The sequence below is a fragment of the Odocoileus virginianus genome, chromosome 10, assembly GCF_023699985.2.
Source record: "Odocoileus virginianus isolate 20LAN1187 ecotype Illinois chromosome 10, Ovbor_1.2, whole genome shotgun sequence".
NCBI lineage: Eukaryota > Metazoa > Chordata > Mammalia > Artiodactyla > Cervidae > Odocoileus > Odocoileus virginianus.
In genome coordinates, this window is record NC_069683.1 from 31,561,309 (window position 1) to 31,584,928 (window position 23,620).

The following is a 23,620-nucleotide window of genomic DNA, read 5'->3' on the forward strand; positions in this document are numbered from 1 at the left end:
CTTAGACAATATATGAAAACAACACATGTATATACAAAAGTTTGAATTATAAACAAAAGTATTTGTTACATATGAAGTATAATTGGAGAAGGAAATGGCAACCCACTCCAGTATTCTTGCCCGGAGAATCCATGGATAAAGGAGTCTGGCGGGCTACAGTCCACGGGGTTGCAGAGTTGGACACGACTGAGCAACTCACACACACACACACAACTTAGACAAATAATCCATTTGTGCCTTGTTCATACACTTTGTGCTGCAGTTTCTTTCAGTGTAAAATTAGAATAAAAATAGCACCCTTTTAGCAGAGTTGTGGGAAAGATTAAATGAATTAGTATATGTAAAGTGGTCTCAACGGTGCCTGGCACATGGTGATCTCTGCCTTACTGCCTGCTTTGTGTCTAGAGCACAGTGCTTGGACCACGTTGTATTAGTCTCCATGGAATTGCTTCGATCTCTGGCCCATGAATTGACTAACCTTTGACCTATTTGAGAGCATCATACGAGAGCAATGAGTTCTGCTGGCTCTGTTTACTGTGAGGCTATCACCATGAATGTTGTTTATCCCACTGCACAGAGTCTCTTTATGAAAAGGAAGGAAGTTTCTCCCTTCCTTAGGAAGAGTTGTGCTTCTCCTAGAGTCACCTGGAGTTTATCATACGAACCTGTGTATCTTTTAACTCAGTTGTGCTTCCCTTTTTCCACTGACTGCTAGAATGGATTCATATCTTTTTAAAAAATCTACTTCTATGATTCTAGGACATGCAGTTTGTGTATTAACTGAACTTACGATGTCAACTTCTTTTTTTTTAATCAACTAGCTGCTTCTCTGGGTGATTGTGTGGGTAGCATGAACCCACCACTCCATCTGACAGAGCCCCGGGTGGTAAGGTAGTTTACTGGAGTCTTGTGGAAGGAGCCTTCCCTTCACCTCCTGTGGGGCAAGTGGCAGCTGCCAGTGCTGGGTGGCCCTGTGCACATGCTGACTTTGGCACTGGGTTTGGACACACACAGCTTCACTTGGATGCCTGGGTCCTTTCCTTTTTCTCTCTCCTCTGAAAATCACCATCATGTGAGTTCTTGGACAGAGAAGCAATTGACCTGCTGTTAAAAACTATTTTCCTCTCTCGTTAAGTTCTGAGAAAATGTTGGTTATAATTATATCTTTGGATACTAGTCAGTGTTTGACCATGTGATGACTGGAATATTGATTAATGGAATAATAATAAACTGCTCTCAACACAGAGAAGCCTTTGGTGATTGTCAAGGCCCTTTGTTTATGATATGAAAGAGCGTCCCTAACAATGAACAAGATGCAGACTGGAGAGGGGCTGGAGGAAGAGGCAGGGGAATGGCAGGGGTGTCCTGTCTGTCTGGCCTGTGTCTGGCACAGCCGCCCTGGGAAATGGCCCCTGGGCTCACCCTCCCACTGCACCTTCAACAAGCAGCTGGTGCTTCTCTCAAAAGTCACACCCCAAGGCTTGAATATAGAATTCTTGGTCCCTGTTTCTTTTTTAGAGCCAGGCCTGGCTCCGCCACCTGCCCTCACCTAGGCAGTGCACTGGGGAAGAGGCAGGACAAGGGAAAGGAGGTGATGTCTTTTCTTAATGAAAGAGGATTGGAAAGCCCATTCTGAAGGTTGGAATGTGGTTCTGATTTGGGCCTTAAATTCACTGTGAAGGAAGGGTGCGTGGGAGATGCTGGTCCTGTTCAGTTCCATTAGCAGCTACCTCCCTCCTCCCTGCCTACAACCAGGGCAGACACACCCAGAAAGTGACTGCAGCTCCTGTCTCTAGCTCAAGACATTTTATAAGATTTGCCTCTCCTCTGCTGTGTCAAACCTCCCTCACCTCTGATTTCCATGGTTTCTGGCTTCCTTGTATTTCCTGTGTTTTCCTTCTACTTGGCCCTGGAGATCCTCTGGCTGTCATTTGGGTTCTTCTCAAGCTGTTTCATCCTGGCTTACTCCTCTCAGCTTTAGCACTGCAGCAACTCCATGTCCACCTTGACTGTCACAGCCCTTATTGAGGGGTGAGACTGTCCACTCCCGGAAGGGAACAAGTGAGTAGATGAAGAGCCTGCAGTTGACATCCCCCATCCTTCATGCTCTCTGCAATGTTCAGGATGGGCCTCCATGCAGTAAAGTGTGCCTCGGCTTTGGAGAACCCTGGCAGGAGAGTCAGGAGACGATGTCTGCACCGGGGTTGTTCCCACATTGTACCTTGGTGGATGGTGTCAGCTCCCTGGTCTCCTCAAAGAGGTGGACCCATATTGCTGTTGGTGCGGCTGGCAGGCTGTGCCTCCAACCAAACCAGACCCAACACGCCCAGTCACGTCAGGCACCGCCGGGTCTGGAGTTCCATGAGAGCCTTTCTAGCCAAAGGTGAGGTCATCCAGGGGGTGGTTTTGCCAACTTTCATGGCACACCTATCACTGGCATCTGGTCTGGTCCTCCTTGAAGTGGTTTCGACATCTTGTGGTTTCCTGTTGAGGTGGGTTGTTTGCATAGATAATCAGTGAAACTGTCCTCACCAGTTGCATACTTCATTTGGAAGTTGGTAAGATGTTTTGCCAGTTTTTTAAGTGTGTGATTTTTTTCTTTTCCCTTTAGTCCCAGGTAAATCACCACAGTGCTGCTGGTAATGAAACATACCAGGAACGCTTAGCACGTCTAGAAGGAGATAAGGAGTCCCTCATATTACAGGTGAGTCCTTTCTGGTGGGAATCACTTTGTTCTGTTACCTCCAACTCTGTAGCTGCTTTAAGTGGGAGGGAAGTACTAAGGGTTTTCTCTGTGGGGTATCTCCTGTTCTCAGAGTGTATGTTTCTCAAAAGACTTTTTCTGAAACAAAGCAGAAAGTAACTAGGGACACAGTTGGCTTTGGGAGGCTGTGAATGGATTCATTTATTTATCACAGACTATGAGAGTACTTCCCTCTATGCACTGGAAGCTCTGTGACCAGGCTGATTAAATGGGGCCCTGTCCTCCAGGAATCTTGCAAAGGAGATAAGATGTGTCCTCATGTCACTAGTAAAACAAAGCTGCTTTAAAAGCCCCAGGATGGATGCTCACAGGATCAGCCTCAGTTCGTCTGGAGTTGGATCCAAACTGATCACTTTGAGGCCAAATCCCCTGGAGCTGTTAACATGGGTTAATAAGGCTTTGGTGACGCTCTTACTTTGAAGAAAAGTGAAAGTGAAATTCTCTTAGTCATGCCCGACTCTTTGCCACCCTATGGACTATAATCCATGGAATTCTCCAGGCCAGAATACTGGAGTGGGTAGCCTTTCCCTTCTCCAGGGGATCTTCCCAACCCAAGGATAGAACCCAGGTTTCCCGCATTGCAAGTGGATTCTTTACTTTGAAAAAAGGAACTCCAAAACTTTTCAGAAGCAAAGAGTCAAAGATAGTTTTGGGTCTGAAAACTTGCTTCGCATTCTGAAAAGCTGAGTGCTGTTTACGCATCAGTCACTGTGCCTGATGATTTGGAGAATATTAAGACTAATATCTTAATCCCAGCTTCTAAAAAAGAACTTTGAGGGTGGTGGTGAAGACTGATAGTGGAACAGAAGGGAGGAGGCAAGTGTAGGATTCTGGGCCCCTCCCTAGACTACGGGCCTTAGCTTAGAGCACTAAAGTTAGCACTAGTGTTTAGAGGCTACAGTATGTTTGACTTTTTCCCTTCTATTTTACCTTATTTCTTTATTCATTTCACTTTATTTTATGAATAGAAGTATTGATAGAATATATGATTATTTTAGAAACTTTGGGACATCAAAAAGAATTTAACACATTGGCCTTTTCTTCCAATCTTTTTACTTCTCCTGTCCTGCCCCTATTTTAAAAAATTAAGCTCAGGCCAAATATACAACTACACAATTTTGCATCCTAGGACTGTTTTTCTTCACTTCATTGATTTATTTGTTAAAAAAATGTTTGCATGCCCACAACTCAGTAGACACTGGTTCTAGGTGCTAGGGAGGTAGCTGTGAAGAGTGTAGACAAAGTCCTTGTTCTCAAGCTTCCATGCATGTGTGTGTGTGTGTATGTGTGTATGTACAATAAACCAATTCATAAAATGTTTCTGGCGATGATAAATACTATGGAAGAAAAGAAAGCAGGATAAGGACTGTGTAGTCAGGGAAGACCTCCCTGATAGGAGGAGACCTAAGGAACTGGGGAGGAAGCCCCATGGAGACTGGGAGAAGCACATTCCAGGCAGAGGAGGTGGTCCATCCAGCGCACACTCTGAGGTAGGAGTGATCTTGGTGTGTGGGAACAACAGGAAGGGCCTGTGTGGCTGGAGCTGGTGACCATGAAGGAGCCTGGGAACTGCCTTCAGAGAGGTAGCAGGGGCCAGATTATATAGAGCAGTAGAGTGCAGATGTTTTGAGGGGTGTGTAATTTTAACCTCCATCCCAATGACATGACTAATGAATGTGTCCAATTTAGAATTTTGCTACAAACAGTATGAAATTGCAAACTATTGAACCAGGAACCTTCGTGGCTGAAATAAGACATTCCTATTTAGAGGACCTGGAGAAGGAAATGGTAGTCCAATTCAGTATTCTTGCCTGGGAAATCCCATGACCAGAAGGAGCCTGGCAGGCTACAGTTCATGGGGTTACAAAAGAGTCAGATACGACTTAGCAACTAAACAACCACAGCAATTTAGAGGACTACAGTTTAATACAGAAGTACTCTCTTTGATAGTTTTAAAATCCCAAATTCTTGAATAATCCTTATTAAAATAATCCTAGCATAGTCGGGAAGCTGCTTACAAAAAAAGTCGGAAGTGGATCGTTGCTGTTGTTCAGTCCCTAAGTCGTGTCCAACTCTTTGTGACCCCATGGACTGTAGGGCGTCAGGTTCCTTCTGGCCATTTTAGTGGTTTCTGTTCCTCCAGGGGCTTGTAGACAGGCTGTCAGGGTTGCTCTTACGTGCTCACAACTGTCTCTAGAGGCTCCATGGCACGGACATGACCCCCAGCATGGGAGAGCCTTGCTTAATTCACAAGGTAGCTCAGCCAGACACAACTCATTGGAGCCCTTGCTCCAGAATGTTTTCCTGGGTTTACCTGCAGAAGAGCAAGGGGAATCAGACAGGGCAAAATTTGTTGCTTCCAGAATTAAAAGCAAATAAAACCAAAATCTTTTATTAATATATCTTCATTAGAATGTAACTTCTGAATGCAAGGACTGTCATCTTTTTTTTTCTTCTTCTACTTTTGTATCCCCTCAGTTTCTAAAATTATTCCTAGCATGTAGTAGGGGCTCAAAAAGTATTTTTCTTGAATAAAGGTCACATTTAGAATCTTTACATATTTCGTCCCAGCTTTCTACACCTTTCCGTTCATAACTTTGACTGAGTATTCATGTTCAGAGTATTCGTAGCCCTGTGTATCCTGAGTTGTATGAGCAGCTGGGCTATAAGCTATAGGAGGCCAGAGACCATGCATTATTTTTCTGGGTACCCCAGTGCATGACCCCACAGTGGGGTACAGACTCTCTAGGTATCAGTCTTCACAGTAAGATTAATCACAGCATATCCTTCCCAAACAGAAACTCTGGGACCCAAGGAGCAAAGGCCACCCCTAGAATGCTACTCTTTGAAAGTAGAGTAAGTAGTTGGAAAGGCTCAGACTGCTGATCATGTTAGGCAGCAAGGATAAGGTGCCCGTTTGGGGATTATGATCGAAATATTAGCACACCATGCATCAGCTCCAGGAATATGTTTCAATGATTCATTAATCACTTAGGAACATAAAAAGGAAAGGCTTAAAGCAGTCATATTCATTAAGATTAGTTCCTCTGTAAAAGGGAGATAATTCATAAAGTTTGTTTAAACACTCATAAAGGAATTCACACTAAGGCTCATGCTCCAGCTATCTTTCCTTTACAGACTGAGAAATAATTTACCGTCATGTATATGTAAATAGCGATGAGTCAACCATTGGTTAAAAACAAGAAGGCTGTAGAAGATCTCAGTTTACCAGTACTTGATTTCTTTATTTTGGCAGAGGTTTCTCCTGTGCTTTCTTCCTCTTTCTGCTCTGAGTCACCTTTTAATAACAAACAAGGAAAAAGCATCCTGAGGCTGTTTGCTGATAGAGAAGGCTATGAAAATCCTCTCAGTCTGTATTTCGGGAACAGTTTAAATGACTTATTGTAAATGGATTTTTATGAACTAACAATTCCAATAGACAGTCTCACTCTTCTTCAGAAAGACAGTTGTTTTGCTGCCACTGTCTACGCAGTGTGGCTTGTATATATTTATGACTTAGAGTCATGTTTTGGCCTGTGAAGCGCAAACCCTCTCTGCAGCCAAGTGTTGTCAGTGCTAATACATGCCCTTTACGTCCCACATTCCTTAATTGCTTCAGAACCCTCGCCTGATAGGTGAGCGGTCCTCACACCCTGATGAGAGAGGGAAGGTCATTGGCTCGTCTGCACAGAAGTTTGGATTGTGCTTCCACGTGAGGTAGCAGAAGCCCTGGCAAGCCAGCCGAGGGAGCCCTGTGGAGGCATAGAGAGCCAGAGTCCAGCCCGGAGGCCACTCTTGTGGCCGCTGGGTGTTTTCCCCCTCAGTCTGTCAAGAGCTGGAAATGTGACCGACCTTGTCAGGGTGGTGGCTGAGACTTCCCGGCCAGGTAAGAAAATAACCTGGGTTTCCTTCATCTAGAACATTTCCACCACTTGCCACCCGCCAAAAGGAACAGCCCTTCTTCTCACATCCAGGGTCAGTGGTGTGTGGGGAGCCAGTCCTGATCCTCAACCTGTGCTTTATCTCTTGGGACAGGTGAGTGTCCTCACAGACCAAGTGGAAGCCCAGGGAGAGAAGATTCGGGACCTGGAAGTGTGTCTGGAAGGGCACCAGGTGAAACTCAATGCTGCCGAAGAGATGCTTCAACAGGTATGGGCGGGTGAGGCCCAGGGCCTTGGGTCCTGCAGCCGTGTGGGTGAGCCCCTTTCTGGGTCCAGGTTAAAGAGCTCCCTCCTTCCTTGCCAGTCCTGCCTGCAGGGACGGTTGGACGCCCAGCTTGCGGTGTTTACACAGCAGGTGAAACTAGAGGGGGAGGGTGGGGAAGGGCAGGTCTGAGAGGAATAACCTGTCGGGCTGGTTCCACAGATTCCCAAGGCACTTTCTCCAGGCCTTGTTCAGTGAGGAGCTCTCACAATTCCCCCTCATCTTATCATGCCAACCACATGGGACACACGTTGGCTAACTCCTCGTGACCAAGTAGCCCATGGTTCTGGCTACCGCCTTTGTCCTATAAGTGGCATCTGGGGTTTTCGAAAGTCAATTAGGCTTATTTTGTGCCTCTTTCCCACCGTCTTTCTTCCCCTACTTGCTCTGTGTGCCTTTCTTTGATAAAATTGATCACATTATTACATAAATAATATTTTAATATAGTTTAATATATATCAAAATGAAAAAAAATTAGCTGCTCTTTTACCATTCAAAAACATCTCTTAAATGTCTTCTTGTTTCTCGTTGGTCCTTTTTGCTGTGTGTACATGTGATATACAAAAACATATTTTCACCAGAGGTATGATTTAGTCTCCAGATTTTCTATGCTTTACATCATAGAGGGAGTGTTTTTTTCCCAGTTTTAAATGTTACTGTTGTTGTCTTTACTATCATCTAAAGATTTTTTTTTTTGTAAAAATATTATAGTAAATTGACTTTCTGAACAATCTGACCCCATTGTAAATAATGAGCAGCAGTTTTTAGGAAGAGGTGTTGAATTTTTGTCAGGTGTTTTCAGAATCTGTTGAGACGCTAATTAGAAATTATATTTTATGAACTAATGTGATATATCTAGTTAATAGGTTTCCTTAGCTTGCATCATTTTTGCATTGCAGTTATTTTGAAAAATAAACCATTACTGAAGTTTATGTGTGTATACTTTGTAGCTCTTGATATGGTACCTGGCACATAAAATGTGCTCACTAGTTAAAGAATGAAAGTCCTTCTTTTAAAATGAGTGGGTTCAATTAGAAAACTGCTTATAATCCTTTCCCCCCAAGTTCTTTTTTTTTTTTTTTTTTTTTTTTTTACTGGTCAGCATAAACTTCAAATTATTTCTTACAGAATAGTAATGAACACAGGCTTTGAATATGACCTCTGGTCTCAGGATAAGTGTCTTACGTCCCAGGTATTTCTTAGCTTTGAGTGCATTTGAGGAACTCAAAAAAAAAAAAAAAAAATCAGTATTTTTATGCAAATGTCTTTGTAGAAACTAGTTCCAGCAGCTCTGAAACTGTTTTTAGTTCTTCCTTTCACTGATGATTAATAAGTTACCGTGTTCTTGGCTTCATTTGATTTTCTGTTTAAATTCTGTGCCATTTCTCTTGCTCATCATATTCCCTGGAAATCTGAATGACAATAGGAGTTCTTTTTATTTTTGAAAGTTGAATCTTCTTCTGAAGACTCAGGAGAAAAAAAATAGCCTGGTGGAAAAATCTCAAATAGCAGAAAAGCATTTTCACAGGAGTGCATAGGACAACCCACTAGATTATATTTTCAAGAAGGCAGAAGGTACAGTTCTGGGATGGGGACCAGGGAGGAAGATGACGGAATGCTGTAAAAAAAAAAAAAAGAACCTAGACAGATGTAGACCAGGAAAACTTGCATGTGGAAGGGAACGTGGAAGAAAAATGGCAGAAGGTTAATGTTTCAGGAAAGTCGTGCCTGGTGAGTAACTAACCACATAATAGGAGGTCAGAAAATGGTCCATTGTGGTACCTGAGCTCTCTGACCACCGCCCTTCTACTCTTCCACGGCCCCCTGACACCCTTCTCGTGACAATGTTTCTGCTTCCTTATTGAGTCTCTGTACCAAGGAGTTCGATGTTGGCTCCCAGCCCCACCTCGGGGAGGTTGCCTTGTCCTCCTAAGCATTATCCCGTAGACTGGAATTTAGGCTTTTTAAAAAAATTACTATTTTTTTAAAATTTTTTATTTTTAGCTGTGCTGGGTCTTCATTGGTGCACAAGGGCTTTCTCTGGGTGCAGCGAACAGAGGCTACTCACTAGTTGTGGTGCTCAGGCTTCTCATTGTGGTGGCTTCTCTTGTGCAGCACAGGCTCTAGGGTGCAGACTCAGTAGTTGGGGCCCACGGGCTTAGTTGCCCTGTGGCATGTGAAATCTTCCCAGACCAAGGATCGAACCCTTGTCCCCTGCATTGGCAGGCAGATTCTTATCCACTGGACCACCAGAGAAGTTCAGCTTTTAGACTTTTTAAAAGTCGTAAGCTCAACTACCCTTTTCATCGTGTTTATATTCTAAATCTTCTTTCTTATGTGCTGTGGGTGAGGTAGCAGTCATGTGGTTTGCATGTACCATAGGTGGGTATCTTGGCTTGGTAGATTTTAGAGGGTAGTAGCTCTTATTTGCTCCCTGTGAGGTTGAAAGATCTTCCTGAACTTAACCAAGTTATTTTTATGCCCATAACTTTGACCATGTTCTCTCAGCCCTTCAAGGGTAAAATGAAAGCAGTGTGCTATTGCACTCCTCTCCTGGAGGATCCTGAGTTAAGTTCTTATGGGGCCTCGGAGGCATCGCGCCCACTCATGTGTTTGGGCTTGGTGGTGCCTGAACTGGAGATGGTTGGGTTGCCAGCTGTAAGTCCCACGTTGAATGTTCTGCGCGTGCTAACGCTTCTCTGAAATCTGTTTGATGCTGTTTGAAAAGATGCTTAATTCTTGCACCACAGTGCTGATGTAATGCCATCTATAGCTTGGAGTGTGTACCTAAGTGTCCTCTTAACTGGGGACAGGCAGAGACTTGCCTGATCTGACTGTGATATCCTGGGCCCCGGGCTCATGGTAGAAGCAGGCATGACTCATGTCCTTGAGGCAGAAAATGGACTCAAACAATTACCTTTTTCTGTCAGCCCTCAAGACTATTCTTGCCTAAGCCAACCTGGCCTCCTGTTAAAGGCCCAGGAGCTCTGAAGGAGCATAGGGCCTGCTGACTGCACATGGACACTGCTTCCCTTGGGAACGAGTTCCTAGCAGCCCTGCTCTTTGAACACATCCTGTTTGAAGAGGCAGCTGACCTCCCATGAATGCCCAGTGTTGCTAGATATTCCAGTTTTCACAAGAAGCTGGGAATATACATATAAGGATTTAAAGATTGGTCTTTCTGTTTTAACATCTTACTGACCAGAGACATATTAATATGTCTTTTGTTACCTGAATGTTATTGACTGGAGTGTTTCAATATTCACTAACATAACAAATCAGCTGCAACAGGTATTAGTGTCTGTAAAAATCCCCAATAATGTGTTAAAAAAAATTGGCAACTAATTTAAATGGGAAAAAGAAAAAAAGTTTGAACCACACAATATTTACCTTCAGGCTAAACCTGGCCCATGGACCTCTGATCTTCAACCTTGATTCCAGACTTGGCCCCTTGGGCCAGCTGGAAGATCACTGTTGAGACAGGGTAGACTTAAGGAAACCCATACTCAACAACGTTAACCCAAACCCTGTGCATCCATGGGCTCCAAACCCCACTGTGCTGTCTCTCCCCAGAGCTGTTCCCCTGACCAATGTCAGCCTCCCTCCAGGAGCCCAAGAGGGAGGAGGTTAGTTTCACACCCGACTTGTGAGCCAAGGACCCCTCAGCCTGGCTTGGCCTGCCCCCTCTCCTAAGTGCTGATCTCTTTGTTGTTGTTCAGTCACTAAGTTGTGTCCAGTTCCTTACAACCCCATGAACTGCAGCACTCCTGGCTTTCCTGTCCTTCATTATCTCCCAGAGTTTGCTCAGACTCATGTCCATTGAGTCACTGCTGCCATCCAACCATCTCATCCTCTTTATCCAACCTCCTTCTCCTGCCCTCAGTCCCTCCCAGCATCAGGGTCTTTTCAGTGAGTTGGCTCTTCCCATCAGGTGGACAAAGTATTGGAGCTTCAGCATCAGTCCTTCCAGTGAATATTCAGGGTTGATTTCCTTTAAGATTGACTAGTTTGATCTCCTTGCTGTCCAGGGGCTCTCTCCAGTACCACAAATTGAAAGTATCAATTGTTTAGCGCTCAACCTCCTTTATGGTCCAACTCTCACATCTGTACACGACTACTGATCTCTTAGCTCTCATCTGTTTTCTTCTACACACTTACCCATCTGGTCTCCAGAAAGGGAGAGCGTGAAGACCTATGGGGATAGACAAGTGAACCAGGACCAGACAGAATCAGCACAGAGACAGGGCCACATGAGATACACATAGATTATGGATACATTTGAGGGCAAAATACTTCTTATCTGTAGTCTGTTGCAGAACATAGGGTGGGAACAGAGCATCTGTGAGTACCCCTTGGGACTGCCTGTGATAACACCTACTCTGGTATGGTCTCTGACTCACTGAGCATGTCTCGATTCCCCAGGGAACCTTCCCCATTAGGAAGAGACATTTCCCAGGAAATGTACAAGTGGGTATTCAAAGGGCCACGCCTGAGACTATTTTCACTGGTCTGAGAATGGAGCCCACAGGGCTGAGATTTGCCCCCTGGTTCCTTAAGCAGGTCAGGAAGTCCCTGGTGGCTTTTTCTAGAGCGGCCTCCGTGGGTTCTCTGGGAGGTTCCTCTGCCTCTGCTTGCTGAGCCGCCTCCAGAGGGTGATGATTTCAGTGGAGAAGAGCTTGCATCCAGAGCTGGAAACCAAAGGGAGTACTTTGCAGAGACCGGCCGTCAGCAGATGTAATCAGTGTCAAGAACAGAAGCCACGTTTAGTGCCAAGAAGAAGAAAGGATAAGGAATCCGAGGTGGGAGGAGGAAAGGCTACAGAGCTCCTTGGAAGACGCAGTCCAGCTTTGGGGAAACTGGGAAGGACCCCTGGCTCTATTTCAGTCCTCCTACCTGACCTGGAGCTCCAGGCATCAGGTAACTTCATTTGTGTTGGCTGCCTTTTAGACGAGATCAGGCACGTTCAGGGTGGTATGGCCATAGACTTGGCTGCCTTTTAGGTGAGGTATGTGCTATGCTTAGTCACTCAGTCATGTCCGACTCTTTGCAACCCCATGGACTGTAGCCCGCCAGGCTCCCATGTCTATGGGGATTCTCTAGGCAAGAATACTGGAGTGGGTTACCATGCAACTAATTTAAATGAAATTTAACCCAGGGATCGAACCCAGGTTTCCTGCGTTGTAGGCAGATTCTCTACCCTCTGAGCCACGAGGGAAGGTGAGGGGTGGAGAATGACAAATGGAGGGGATTTGGAGTCTGCAGACATGACTTTCTGCAGATTTAACGCTTGAGATTGATCTGGATAAGTCAGTGAACCTATGTTCTTATTTATAGAGAAAGAGGATGACAGTGTGGACTCTGCTCTGCCCATCTCTTAGAGCTGCTCTTCCAGTTTTGTAAAAACTGGACCATCGCATAATGGCCAGGAAAGTGCAGGACCCAGGCTCAGCTCCAGCCCCTGAGTCGAGGGAGGGACCGTGTGCCCAGATGTGTGAACACAGCAAAGCGTCGTCAGCACCCAGTTCATAAATTCCTAAAGAGCACCTTGAGGAAAGTATTTCTGCCTCAGAAAAGACATTAAACAGAGCTATGCACATGCTCCTGTGGGAACACAAATCTGTCCAGGGAGACGGGGCACTTGAGTCATGAGTAAAGAAAACAGGGATTTGCCAGTTATTCCCTAAAACTCCCCATGGGAAATTCATGAAGCAGATAACTGTTTTCCTCAGGTTTATCTCATTTGCTGTTGAATCTCCAGACCACAACGTGAAGTAGGTGCTTTACCCCTTTTAACAGATAAAGTAAAGGAACTAAGGTTCAGAGAGATGATTTAGTTAGTAGGGACTGAGTCAAATCCAGCTTGACTATGAGCCCCTCTCCCTGAAAGAGACTTCCCAGCAAGGCCTTGGCCTCTTACCTCAAAGGGCAAAGGGACACATTTTTCCTTTCAAGTCTTTCCTTGGACTGTAAAGACCATTCTGGTTTCAGGTTGCCAGTCTGGCTACAGCCCTCCATCATTGGCCAGTAACTCACTGGGTCAGGTTCCACACTTAAAGATGGAGGTAATTGCTTCAAGATGTGGCCCTTTAAGGAGAGCCTAGTTGAAAGGCAAGCTCTTTTTATCAGCCCCACTCAGACTCTGAGCTTTGGAAAAAGGAAATGACGGTTTGCTCTGAGAGGGAAGCTTTTTTTTTTTCATCTCCAAGAAAGGAGATGTATTTGCCCTTCTGGAAGAGATTACTGGTCGTGGTGAAGTGAGGGGGGTGGGTGATAATTTTGTTCATTGGTTTTCTTCCTAAAGTTTCATTATCCAGTTTCATGGCCCTTCATAGTAAGAAACACAAACCACCCTCGTCTCATACTACCCTCTGTTTATCCCCTGCCTTCTCTCATTTATACAGGCAGCCTTGAAACAATCAGGAGAGCAGACGTTATGAAACCGCTGCCTCTCATCTCCAGCCCCCTGCCTGCATACTGCTCCACCCCCGCCCATTATAGTGGCTGTGTGACTGGGATAGATCCCAGCAGGATCCTCTCGTGGGTCCGAGGAGGTACCAAACCTTTTAGACAAATAGGCTGGGTCCAGAAATCACTCCAGTCTTGGGGATGGGTGCTCAGGATCCAAGAATGTTATTCTTAAAGGGTAACCAGGATAAAAGAAGCTAGCAAATGACAGGAAAAAGAAAAAAAGAAAGGTCAGAGATATGGAAAGGGAGGATGGGGTTACACTGATGAGAGGATTCAGGGTGAGTCAGTGAGTTGAGAGCTGAGAAGTGAAAGTGCAGGCATTGGTCCCCGGAACCAGGATGGTTTCTGTATTCTGCCCGCTGAAGGCAGAAGCCGAGTTGCAGGCATGCAGACGTTTTATTGAGAAGTAACAGGAAGATGAGGAAGAGGCAGCAAGAGTAGATTATTCTGTTCAGGGCTTAGCTGTAAGGGGAAGAAGGGAGTGGAGAGAGAGAGAGCCAGTGTTCACACTCACACCACACACAGAGTATGCCTGCCCAGTCCAAGCACTAGGGAGCTGATGGTGGTCACTGGAGGGGAAGGAGGTCAGGAGGGAAGGTTCTTTCAAATGTCAGAAATTTGATCATGTTTATAGCCTGAGGGATGGAAGCTGATGGTGAGGAAGAGATTAAATGCCTGTCAGATTGGATGATTAATGGCCCTACCCTAGAGGAGTGCAGACTTGGTGGGAACTTCCTCTAAGGCAGTACAGAGGTGAGGGAGGGCCCAGGTCCCTGTGAGCAGGCTTCACTCTGTTCTACCGGCTAGAGGGAGAGACAGGACTAGGACTCAGAACAAAGCCCAACGCTACTGATTAACCAGGGAGTAACCCGAGTCTTCGTTCAAGCTGAGTGAGGATGGCCTGGAGGACTGTTCAGCCATGGGAAGGTGGGTCAGGTGGGGCAGTTCAGAAGAAAACCCTGGAAACAATGTGTCTTTTAACATATGCTTTTCATGTGCAACCTGGAAACTTACTGGGCTTGGGAGCAGTTCTTTTCTTTTTTTAGAACAGACTTTTGGACTCTGTGGGAGAAGCCGAGGGTGGGATGTTTCGAGAGAACAGCATGTTTGTTATCTATGGTGAAACAGATCACCAGCCCAGGTGGGATGCATGAGACAAGTGCTCAGGCCTGGTGCACTGGGAAGACCCAGAGGAATCGGGTGGAGAGGGAGGTGGGAGGGGGGATCAGGATGGGGAATACATGTAACTCCATGGCTGATTCATGTCAATGTATGACAAAACCCACTGCAATGTTGTGAAGTAATTAGCCTCCAACTAATAAAAATAAATGGAAAGAAAAAAAATTAATTTATTTTTTAATTGAAAGATAGTTGCTTTACAGAATTTTGTTGTTTTCTGTCAAACTCTGGAACAGTTCTTAAGATGGTAGAATGTCACAGAGGTTCTGACGGTTGCATTCAGTCGTGTCAGCCTAGCCTCAGAAAGGAGGTGTGGGCTTGCTTTCTCTGGGACATGATTCAAGAGAGAGAAATGAGGGATGATTCCAGGAAACTTTTAAACAAAAGGATATAAGTTCAATGACTGATCAGATGATCTTTAAAAATCTTTTCAGTAAATATGAGGAGAGGTTATTTGAGGAGAAGAGGGGAATAGGGTGGGGTTTAGAGCTCAAAGAGAATGGAAAAGATTTGGAACAATCTCTGAAAGAAACCAACCAGAGATGAATGCAAGTTTTGCCAGGCAGTGTTGGAAGATCAGCTGTAATTAGATAGAGTAAATTTGCGTGGAAACAAATTGGCATCATTAAGTGACTTTCACCAGCAGTTCTCAGGCCATGGGGAGTGGAAACATAGGCAAAAGTCTTTGAGGTTTGGCACAGACTGGGCACACTGGTGAAGCAAACACACTTCAGACCTAGGGGCAGGAATGAGTTGGGAGGGTGCAGAAATGGTACAATGGAAATGATAAGCCTTAAGGTATATGGTGGCTATGGAGGCAAATACTGCATGAAGGAAGTTGATAAACTAGGAAAATAGGGAGTTATTAAGTAACTAGTAGCCACAGAAGTCAAAATTAAAGATGTTTTGAATAAGTAAAAGCACAGAGTTGAAGATTTTAGAAGCAAAACATATATTCTGGATCAGAATATATGGTAGGGTCAGGTAGTAGCTTAGATGGTAAAGAATCTGCCTGCAAAGCAGGAGACCGAGGTTCAGTCCCTGGGTTGGGAAGATCCTTAGGAGAAAGGAATGGATACCCACTCCAGTATTCTTGCCTGGAGAATCCCATGGACAGAGGAGCCTTACAGTCTATGAGGTTGCAAAAAGTTGTATATGACTGAGTGACTAAGCACACACACAACTAGGATAGAGGTCGTAGTACAAAGCAATGGCTGGAGGCCGTGCTGGGCCTGGAGATGAGGAGGTGGAGCTGGGCTGGGATAAGGCTGGCGAAGGCTGATTTTGAGTTCAGGGACTAGGATGGTACTTCTCAATTTTAATGACAAAGACTGGGGTGATGATAATGAAAAGGGGAAGCTCATGTTAATAGATGCAAGCTAAGAGAGAGTATGTAGAAGTTTTACTAACAGTAGACCATGTGAAATTAAGCAACCTCAGGTTTCTACTTAAGACTTTGGTGTGTCTAATTGAAACGTCCACTTGGAAGGTTAGTATGACCAATCAGAACCCTGGCATTACCAATTGGAATGCTATTGGAACTTGAATGCAACCAATTTGGACATTGTCTTTGTCAACTTTAACATTGGTATGACCAGTTACAACCTGGCAGTTAAAACAGCCAGAGGGATTCTGGCAATAAAGAAAGCAGAGTAGATTCTTATCTTCAAGAGAGATGCTTTCTGAAGCTTTTTTGAATCCTGCCTGTCTTGGTAGGATTGGGTCAAGATATTGTATATTGGGTCAATATCTAGGTCAAGATATTGTCTTATATCTTGACCGCTAGTCAATAGATGACTGCATAGATACCATCTTAAAAGACTCAAGCACTCCACAGGAGCTGTGTTTTTAGCTCTCCTATCCCTAGGCCTTGGCATCTGATAGTTGAACAAATGACTGAAGTGTCATGAAAGAAAATTTTCTCAGTTCTCAGCACTCCAAAGCAATTGTTATTATCCTGTGGACCGGGAGTTCTAGAATCATCCCTTTTTCCTTTTGTACTCCTGGCTGGGAAATTTGCACACATTGTACTTAATCTCTAGCTGTGAATAGAACTTTCAGTTCAGTCGCTCAGTCGTGTCCGACTCTCTGAGACCCCATGGACTGCAGCACACTAGGCCTCCCTGTCCATCACCAACTCCTGGAGTTTACTCAAACTCATGTCCATCAAGTCGGTGATGCCATCCAATCATCTCGTCCTCTGTCATCCCCTTCTCTTCCTGCCCTCAATCCCTCCCAGCATCAGGGTCTTTTCCAATGAGTCAGCTCTTCGCATCAGGTGGCCAAAATATTGGAGTTTCAGCTTCAACATCAGTCCTTCCAATGAACACCCAGGACTGATCTCCTTTAGGATGGACTGGTTAGATCTCCTTGCAGCCCAAGGGACTCTTCAAAGTCTTCTCCAACACCACAGTTCAAAAGCATCAATATAGATAATATTGATCATCAATAAAGAATAGAACTTTAGGGTCTGAGTTTTATGCCAAGAATCACTCTGGCTTCATCTTTTTTCCTTATCTGCTTTAATTTTTACAATTTATTTTTTTAACTTGAATTGTCTATTTGCAAACTGCCTCAAGTAGATGAAAGGACCAGTAAATCTTGGGCCTGTTTCTTCATCTTGAAATAGGGATGATAATGTTGACTGCTGAGTCCCTGGGTGGGGGTTTATTGAGACAATGTATGTAAAGCACCCAGCAGTGTTGAGCACAGAGGAGGTACTCAGTGAATCTGTGTCCACCCACCCTGCTGTCAACACTGGGCTCCCTTATCTGGCTAACTCCTTATGACCAGAAGCCCCACCTTTGCCCTGTAAGCCAGCTTCATATCTGACTGTCTCAGGAGGAGCTGGGCTCCTCAGCCCAGTGCAAAGCTCATTTTGCTGAATTCTTTGGGTTCTAGATACTTACTCCCTCAGGTTAGCAAATGGGTGGTTTGTAGCCTGGCTTTCAGCGATACTGACGGCCTTTGGCCTAGGAAATCACCTAGTCCAGGTTAAAATCTGTGTCTCATGTGGTTTGGTTTTATGAGTTGAAGACCGTTCAGAACACATGAAATTGTGACTGTAGGGTCAGATTGTTGATATCACCATTTTGTACTAGGGTTGGGTTGCTTAAGATGACACAGAAAGTTCAGACCATGGCAGGATGTCCTTTCCATCTGCTCACTTTGGTGGTTACCTTCCTAGGGCCTCTGAGGGCCATATCATAGTCTCCTTGCTAGGACTTGTATGTCCAGTGTCTGTCGGGTGGCAGGATTTGGGACCTCATGGAACATTGCGTTTTTGCCCATGGAGAAATGTTACCCCTGGACTATGGGAAGTCCGCCTGGCTTTTTTTTTTTCCCCCCCAATTATTTTTATTAGTTGGAGGCTAATTACTTTACAGTGTTGTAGTGGTTTTTGCCATTCAATTACATGAATCAGCCATGGGTGTACATGTGTTCCCCATCCTGAACCCCCCCCACCCCCGCCTCCCTCCCCATCCCATCCATCTGGGTCTTTTGAGATCCCTTATAGTTCCTAGTAATGCTGAGCAGGTGTTTCACCTATCACCTTTGTTTTTCATCTTATTTATGCTTAGTAAGTGCATGCATTAATGGCAGGTTGTTGTCTGCTAATATTTTAGGCTTGGCAGGACTCCTAGGAAAGATACATATCACAGAAGGTTCTGCTGTAACCATTCAGGAAATAATCACCAGATGTCTGCTTTATGTCCTAGCTCCCTTCTAGGTTCATTGCAGTGAGGTCTTACAGTGAGACGTGTGAAAGACCGGGCTGAATATTGAACTAAGCCCAGGAGATGATATGGAGACTTTGGTTTTGAAACATATATTATTAGCATTAGCTTGTTTTTTGTTTGTTTGTTTATTTTGGTGCAGAGACTCTGCTGCCTTTGCTTTAAAAATAGACATGGAGAAATTTTGTTCTCTGAGCCGACCCATCTATTTTTCTCTAACCTGGAAATAATGAACAATGGTTTCTATGGACAAATGTGTTTTTTTGAGAAATGTAGCTCAAGAGCACAGAGGATAGCATCAGGGACTGTGCAATCCCCGAGTGACCCAGCATCAACCCAGGCCTGTCCCAGATAGAAGTGTGACTCACAAGTAACGGTTTCAGTGTACAATGTAGAGACTGCATTATGTGCTATGAATGGAGTTACAGTTGTTCCTAGTGCCATGGAGGTTTACAATTTTGAAATCTGTTTTTGCCTGCAGGAGCTACTAAGTCGTACATCTCTTGAGACCCAGAAGCTCAATCTGATGACCGAAGTGTCTGAGCTGAAGCTCAAGCTGGTGGGCATGGAGAAGGAACAGAAAGAGCAGGAGGAGAAGCAGAAAAAAGCAGAGGTGAGTGCGATAAACCACATTCTGGGGAGGACCCATACTATCCTAAGCTTAGATCAGAGGAAGCTATCCTAATGTGGCCTCAGGCCATCTGGTCAACCCCAAACCTGACAGCCACTGAGTGCCAGAAACATCTATGCATCAGAGACTCAGTGATCTGTTAATACCTAGTTATCGGGTTTTGCTGTGGCTGCAGATTTCAGTAGTGCCCAAACCACCCTGTTTTGGCCCTAGACTTTATCCTCCCTCAGGCTGCTGGCAAGGATGGAAAGGATCAGACAAGACTCAGAGGGACACGAGAGATCTTCTGTGAGAGATGATCATGTGCTGGGATGGCCACTGTCGTTCATGGAGTCTGGAGACATTCTTTAATATGCATTTTAGTGACCCAGTTGCAACCCCTAGATTTTGTGTTTCTTTTCTCCTGATGGCTCCTGTGCGTGAGCCTATACACAGGCTTTCTCTTAGAGAATGTTTTCCTGTGACTTGTTTTGGATTTGTTTTCTCAGGCTTCATACGCCATTGACTGGAGCTTGCCAGATACTTTTTTTTTTTTTTCTGATAAATGTTTTGAATAAGGTTTAGGCTTAGAGCTCAGAACAGTCTGCTTTAACTTAATGTAGCCACCTTCTGTGTGAGTCTACTATTTGTATACTGTGCATTCTGAGATGTGACTAGAGAGTAGCCTTTAGGTTTGGAAATGCCTTGGCTCAATTAACTGACCTAACTGATTAATAACTCTTTGAATTTCAGCAAGTTAACTACTTAATCTCTCTGAACTTCCATTTCTTACCTGTAAAATGGGTAACTGTGTTATAAAATCAGAAAAAAAAAAAATAACAAAAGTTAAGTCTCTGTTGTATGATCTGACATCCTTGCTTCCATTCAGGCATATCTAAACTCTAAAGATGGATATTGTTCCTTTCAATTAAGTATAATATCATCGTCCTCTGAAACCTGGCACATTTGTGTTTAGTGGGTAAACACTGATAATGGAGACACTGCTAATATGTGGGGCATATTCCTTGTGTTGCTTTTCAGAACATGCTCATTAGTAAGAAGTATAATTGCCAAAAGAAAATTTATCTCCATTAAGCTGAGGACACTATATTCCGGTGATTAAGAGTGCACGCTCTTGAGTCAGATCTCTTGGCTGTAATCCAAGCTCAGCTACTCAGTAGCTCTGTGATGTTCAGTTCAGTTCAGTCGCTCAGTTGTTTCTGACTCTTTGCGACCCCATGAACTGCAGCACGCCAGGCCCCCTTGTCCATCACCAACTCCCGGAGTCCACCCAAACCCATGTCCATTGAGTTGATGATGCTGTCCAGCCATCTTATCCTCTGTTGTCCCCTTCTCCTCCTGCTCCCAATCCCTCTCAGCATCAGGGTCTTTTCCAATGAGTCAATACTTCACATGAGTTGGCCAAAGTATTGGAGTTTCAACTTCAACATCAGTCCTTCCAATGAACACCCAAGACTGATCTCCTTTAGGATGGACTGGTTGGATCTTATGGCAGTCCAAGGGACTCTCAAGAGTCTTCTTCAACACCACAGTTCAAAAGCATTTGTGATCTTAGAAAAGTAATTGAATCCCCCCAACTTCTGTTTCTTCTTCTATAAAATGGAGATTAGTAATACTTACTATTTGCTCAATTGTTCTGAGGAAGGAAGGAGATCATGTGTATGTATAGTCCTTAGCATAGAGTTGGATAGCAAGCTTTTATTAGTTACTCACTGATTGTGTTATTGAGCATGCTAGAAATGGAAATGTAGACCTAGCTACATTATTGACCTACTGCAAGGTTCACACAGACTGAAAGCTTATCTGTGTGAAGTGTCAGTTGAATAGACTATACTTCTTAAATGTTTAGAGAGAAGCAACTGGATTTTCTCCAGATTTAGAGTTTTTACCAATATTTCAAGACATGTGATCACATGTGGATATACATTCAGGCTTGGGGGCGGAAGACTTAAAATCACAGAGACAACTCAAAACCATGGAGAGAAGGAAGGGAAAGAGAGGGAGGACTATTCGGTCATACAACTGGAACAGTCTAGGGTTTTAAAAGCTGATCACACTAGATCCAGTTGGCTTCACCATGTTGTTAGAAATCAGGTTTAGTGCCTCATTTAGTTCTGTTTCAATCCTTGTTCTTGGTTTCCCAGATGGCTCTGTGGTAAAGAATCTACCTGCCAGTGCATGAGGCATAAGAGATGTGGGTTAGATCCCTGGGTTAGGAAGATCCCCTGGAGAAGGAAATGGCAACCTGCTCCAGTATTCTTGCCTGAAAAATTCTGTGGACAGAGGAGCCTGGCAGGCTACAGTCCATGGTGTCACAAAGAGTCGGACACGAATGAGCATGCATGCACCAGCCTTATTCTCAGGAAGGCTCTCCCATGTGTGATGAAGGTGGCCAAAGATAGCCTTAGATCCTAGTAGCCTAGCGGCCTCTGCAGAAAGGGAGAGATTCTCTCATTCATCTCATTGGGCTAGTTTGGCTCAAGTGTTTTGTTCTGAACCAGTCTCTGTGGTGGGTGTGGGCCCATGTATGGGTGTGTGTGCGTGAGCCTTAGAGTCAGTTCATGGCAGCAGAATGCTGGGTTAGCAATGAGCTGGATCAGTTCAACTCCTTTCTGGATAAGGAAGGGGAGCCCCCGCTTCTGGGCCAAGTACCACTAATGCAGTCATTTTACTGTTTGCTTTATTTTTTCTTTTCTGAAGGATTATTTTTCAGTCTGAGTTTTTGTTTTTGTTTTCCATTAGGCTGTTCATGTATGGGGCACCATAAGCCCTAAGTCCCTGGCCTCAATCCTACCAGATAACAGCCCTTCCCAGCTGCTAGTACAAGCATTAGGTTTCCATGTGGAGGAATTTTTCAGGCCGTTGAAACTTGTGATATTCAGTGAACAGCCCCCTGACCTGAAACAACTTTCTCATTCTTATAATTGAACAGGATCTTTGCTGGTATGTTCAGACCCAACACTACTGTCTGTAACTATCTGGAGCTTCTGAGGCTGAGAGCCATGCAGAGGGCTGCTAAAGCTGCACTGTTGTCCTATGCTTGAAGGTGTTTATTTTATGTGAGATGTTTGGCCAGCTCAGGTCACTGAGGGTGTAGTAGCATGATTAAAGAGAATGTTGCTTCTCATCCTATGCTGCTGCTGTTTTTCTAGTGAATGTACTTCGCCTAAGGCCTGATTGCTTGTAGTTTGAAAGAGGCAAGACTTTTTTTTTTCTTTTTCTTTTGAGGTAGCTAGATCTGAACAAACTTTCTATGTGTAGCTCAGGATTTATCCTAAGCCAGCATCCTGATGCCCTATAGTCAGTAGGGAAGTGATTACAAGTATTCGTATGTAAACCCGAGGACTTTGAGGTGTAGGTTTCCTGTTAAAGAAATACAAGGACTTTGAGGTGTAGGTTTCCTGTTAAACGAGTACAATCCTGACAGCCAGCTCGCTCAGGAGTCGCTGGTGACCCTTATGAGACGTGGGTGAATACTGGCTTTCCTGTTTACTGTACCTTTTCTTCTGAGCCTTTTGCAGTGGTTCTGGGTCATTTCAGGGGACCCATGTTTGGGCCTGTTAGGTTTATGCCTGAAAAGTAGGATGATAGGAAAAGTGACCAGTGTGAAAAGTAATACCACTATTAGGAGGATGGGACATGAAAGAAAGCAATCCAGAGACAAAGGAAAACCTCTGGGTGGTACATCTATCAAAGTCATGGCCCTTGGAGGGATCTTCCTTGGAGAAGAGCATCTGGCTTCCAGCGCTGGGTATGCAGGGAGGCCTGCAGCTGCATCCCCTTCTGCGTGTAGTACCAGAGCAGCCTTCCAAAGGGGACCAGGGACCCGGCATGTGCTGGAAATGGAGTCAGCCCGATGGATCAGGAATATCACAACGAGAACCAGAAACAGGCTCTAGGATTTCCTGGCAGAAAATGGAATATCTTGTAGCACAGATGCTATTGTCATGCTTGCTTTCTTCCTATGGGTGGGACCTTGGAAAGGAAAGATTCTGATTTCTGAACTGGGGCAATCGGAATGATGGAGTACAGAGCAAAGGCTGGGATGATTGTGTTTGCTCCGAGAGGCGCTAGCCTGACTTAGGAGAGTTTTACTGTTCTTGTTTTTATTTTATGTATTTTATTTTATTTACTCATTTTTATTTGTATAGGAAATATACCCCAACAATTCAGAAATTAAGAGTTCAGAAAGGTATACGCAGCAAAATCTCTTCCTCGTGGCTGTTCCCCCGCCAGCAGTCAGGCCCAGTGTTGTCAGTTTGTTTCATGTCCTTCAGAGTTATCCTATGTATGGATGAGCAAATTGAGGTGGATGAATTATTTTCCTCATTTTTACACAGTTACACGTTACTCTAGATCTTTCTCTTTTTTAATCAGAGTTCATTTCATATCAAGCACATTAAAAACTTTTTTTCTTCATTCATATTTATGTTTATGTATTATTTCACTCTCTACCCTCATTTATGGGGGCAGGAGGAGAAGGGGATGACAGAGGATGAGATGGCTGGATGGCATCACTGACTCGATGGGCATGAGTTTGAGTAAACTCCGGGAGTTAGTGATAAACAGGGAGGCCTGGCTTGCTGCGATTCATGGGGTCGCAAAGAGTCAGACATGACTGAGCAACTGAACTGAACC

At 44.5% G+C, this 23,620-nt stretch overlaps 1 protein-coding gene across 11 annotated transcripts in view; it reads left to right on the forward strand.

Moving 5' to 3' along the window:
- The window catches only part of PPFIBP2 (PPFIA binding protein 2), a 155,077-nt gene that overhangs the window by 85,129 nt on the left and 46,328 nt on the right, over positions 1-23,620 (forward strand). For 8 of the 11 annotated variants that reach the window (XM_020896952.2, XM_020896955.2, XM_070473345.1 and 5 more), the window contains 3 exons: positions 2,612-2,704; positions 6,800-6,913; positions 18,833-18,964. In XM_020896952.2, coding sequence (XP_020752611.2) covers positions 2,612-2,704; positions 6,800-6,913; positions 18,833-18,964 — 339 coding nt within the window. Of the gene's footprint in view, positions 1-2,611; positions 2,705-6,497; positions 6,651-6,799; positions 6,914-13,193; positions 14,363-18,832; positions 18,965-23,620 lie in introns of those variants that run through there. The other 3 variants (XM_070473349.1, XM_070473350.1, XM_070473351.1) reach the window with 3 other exon arrangements.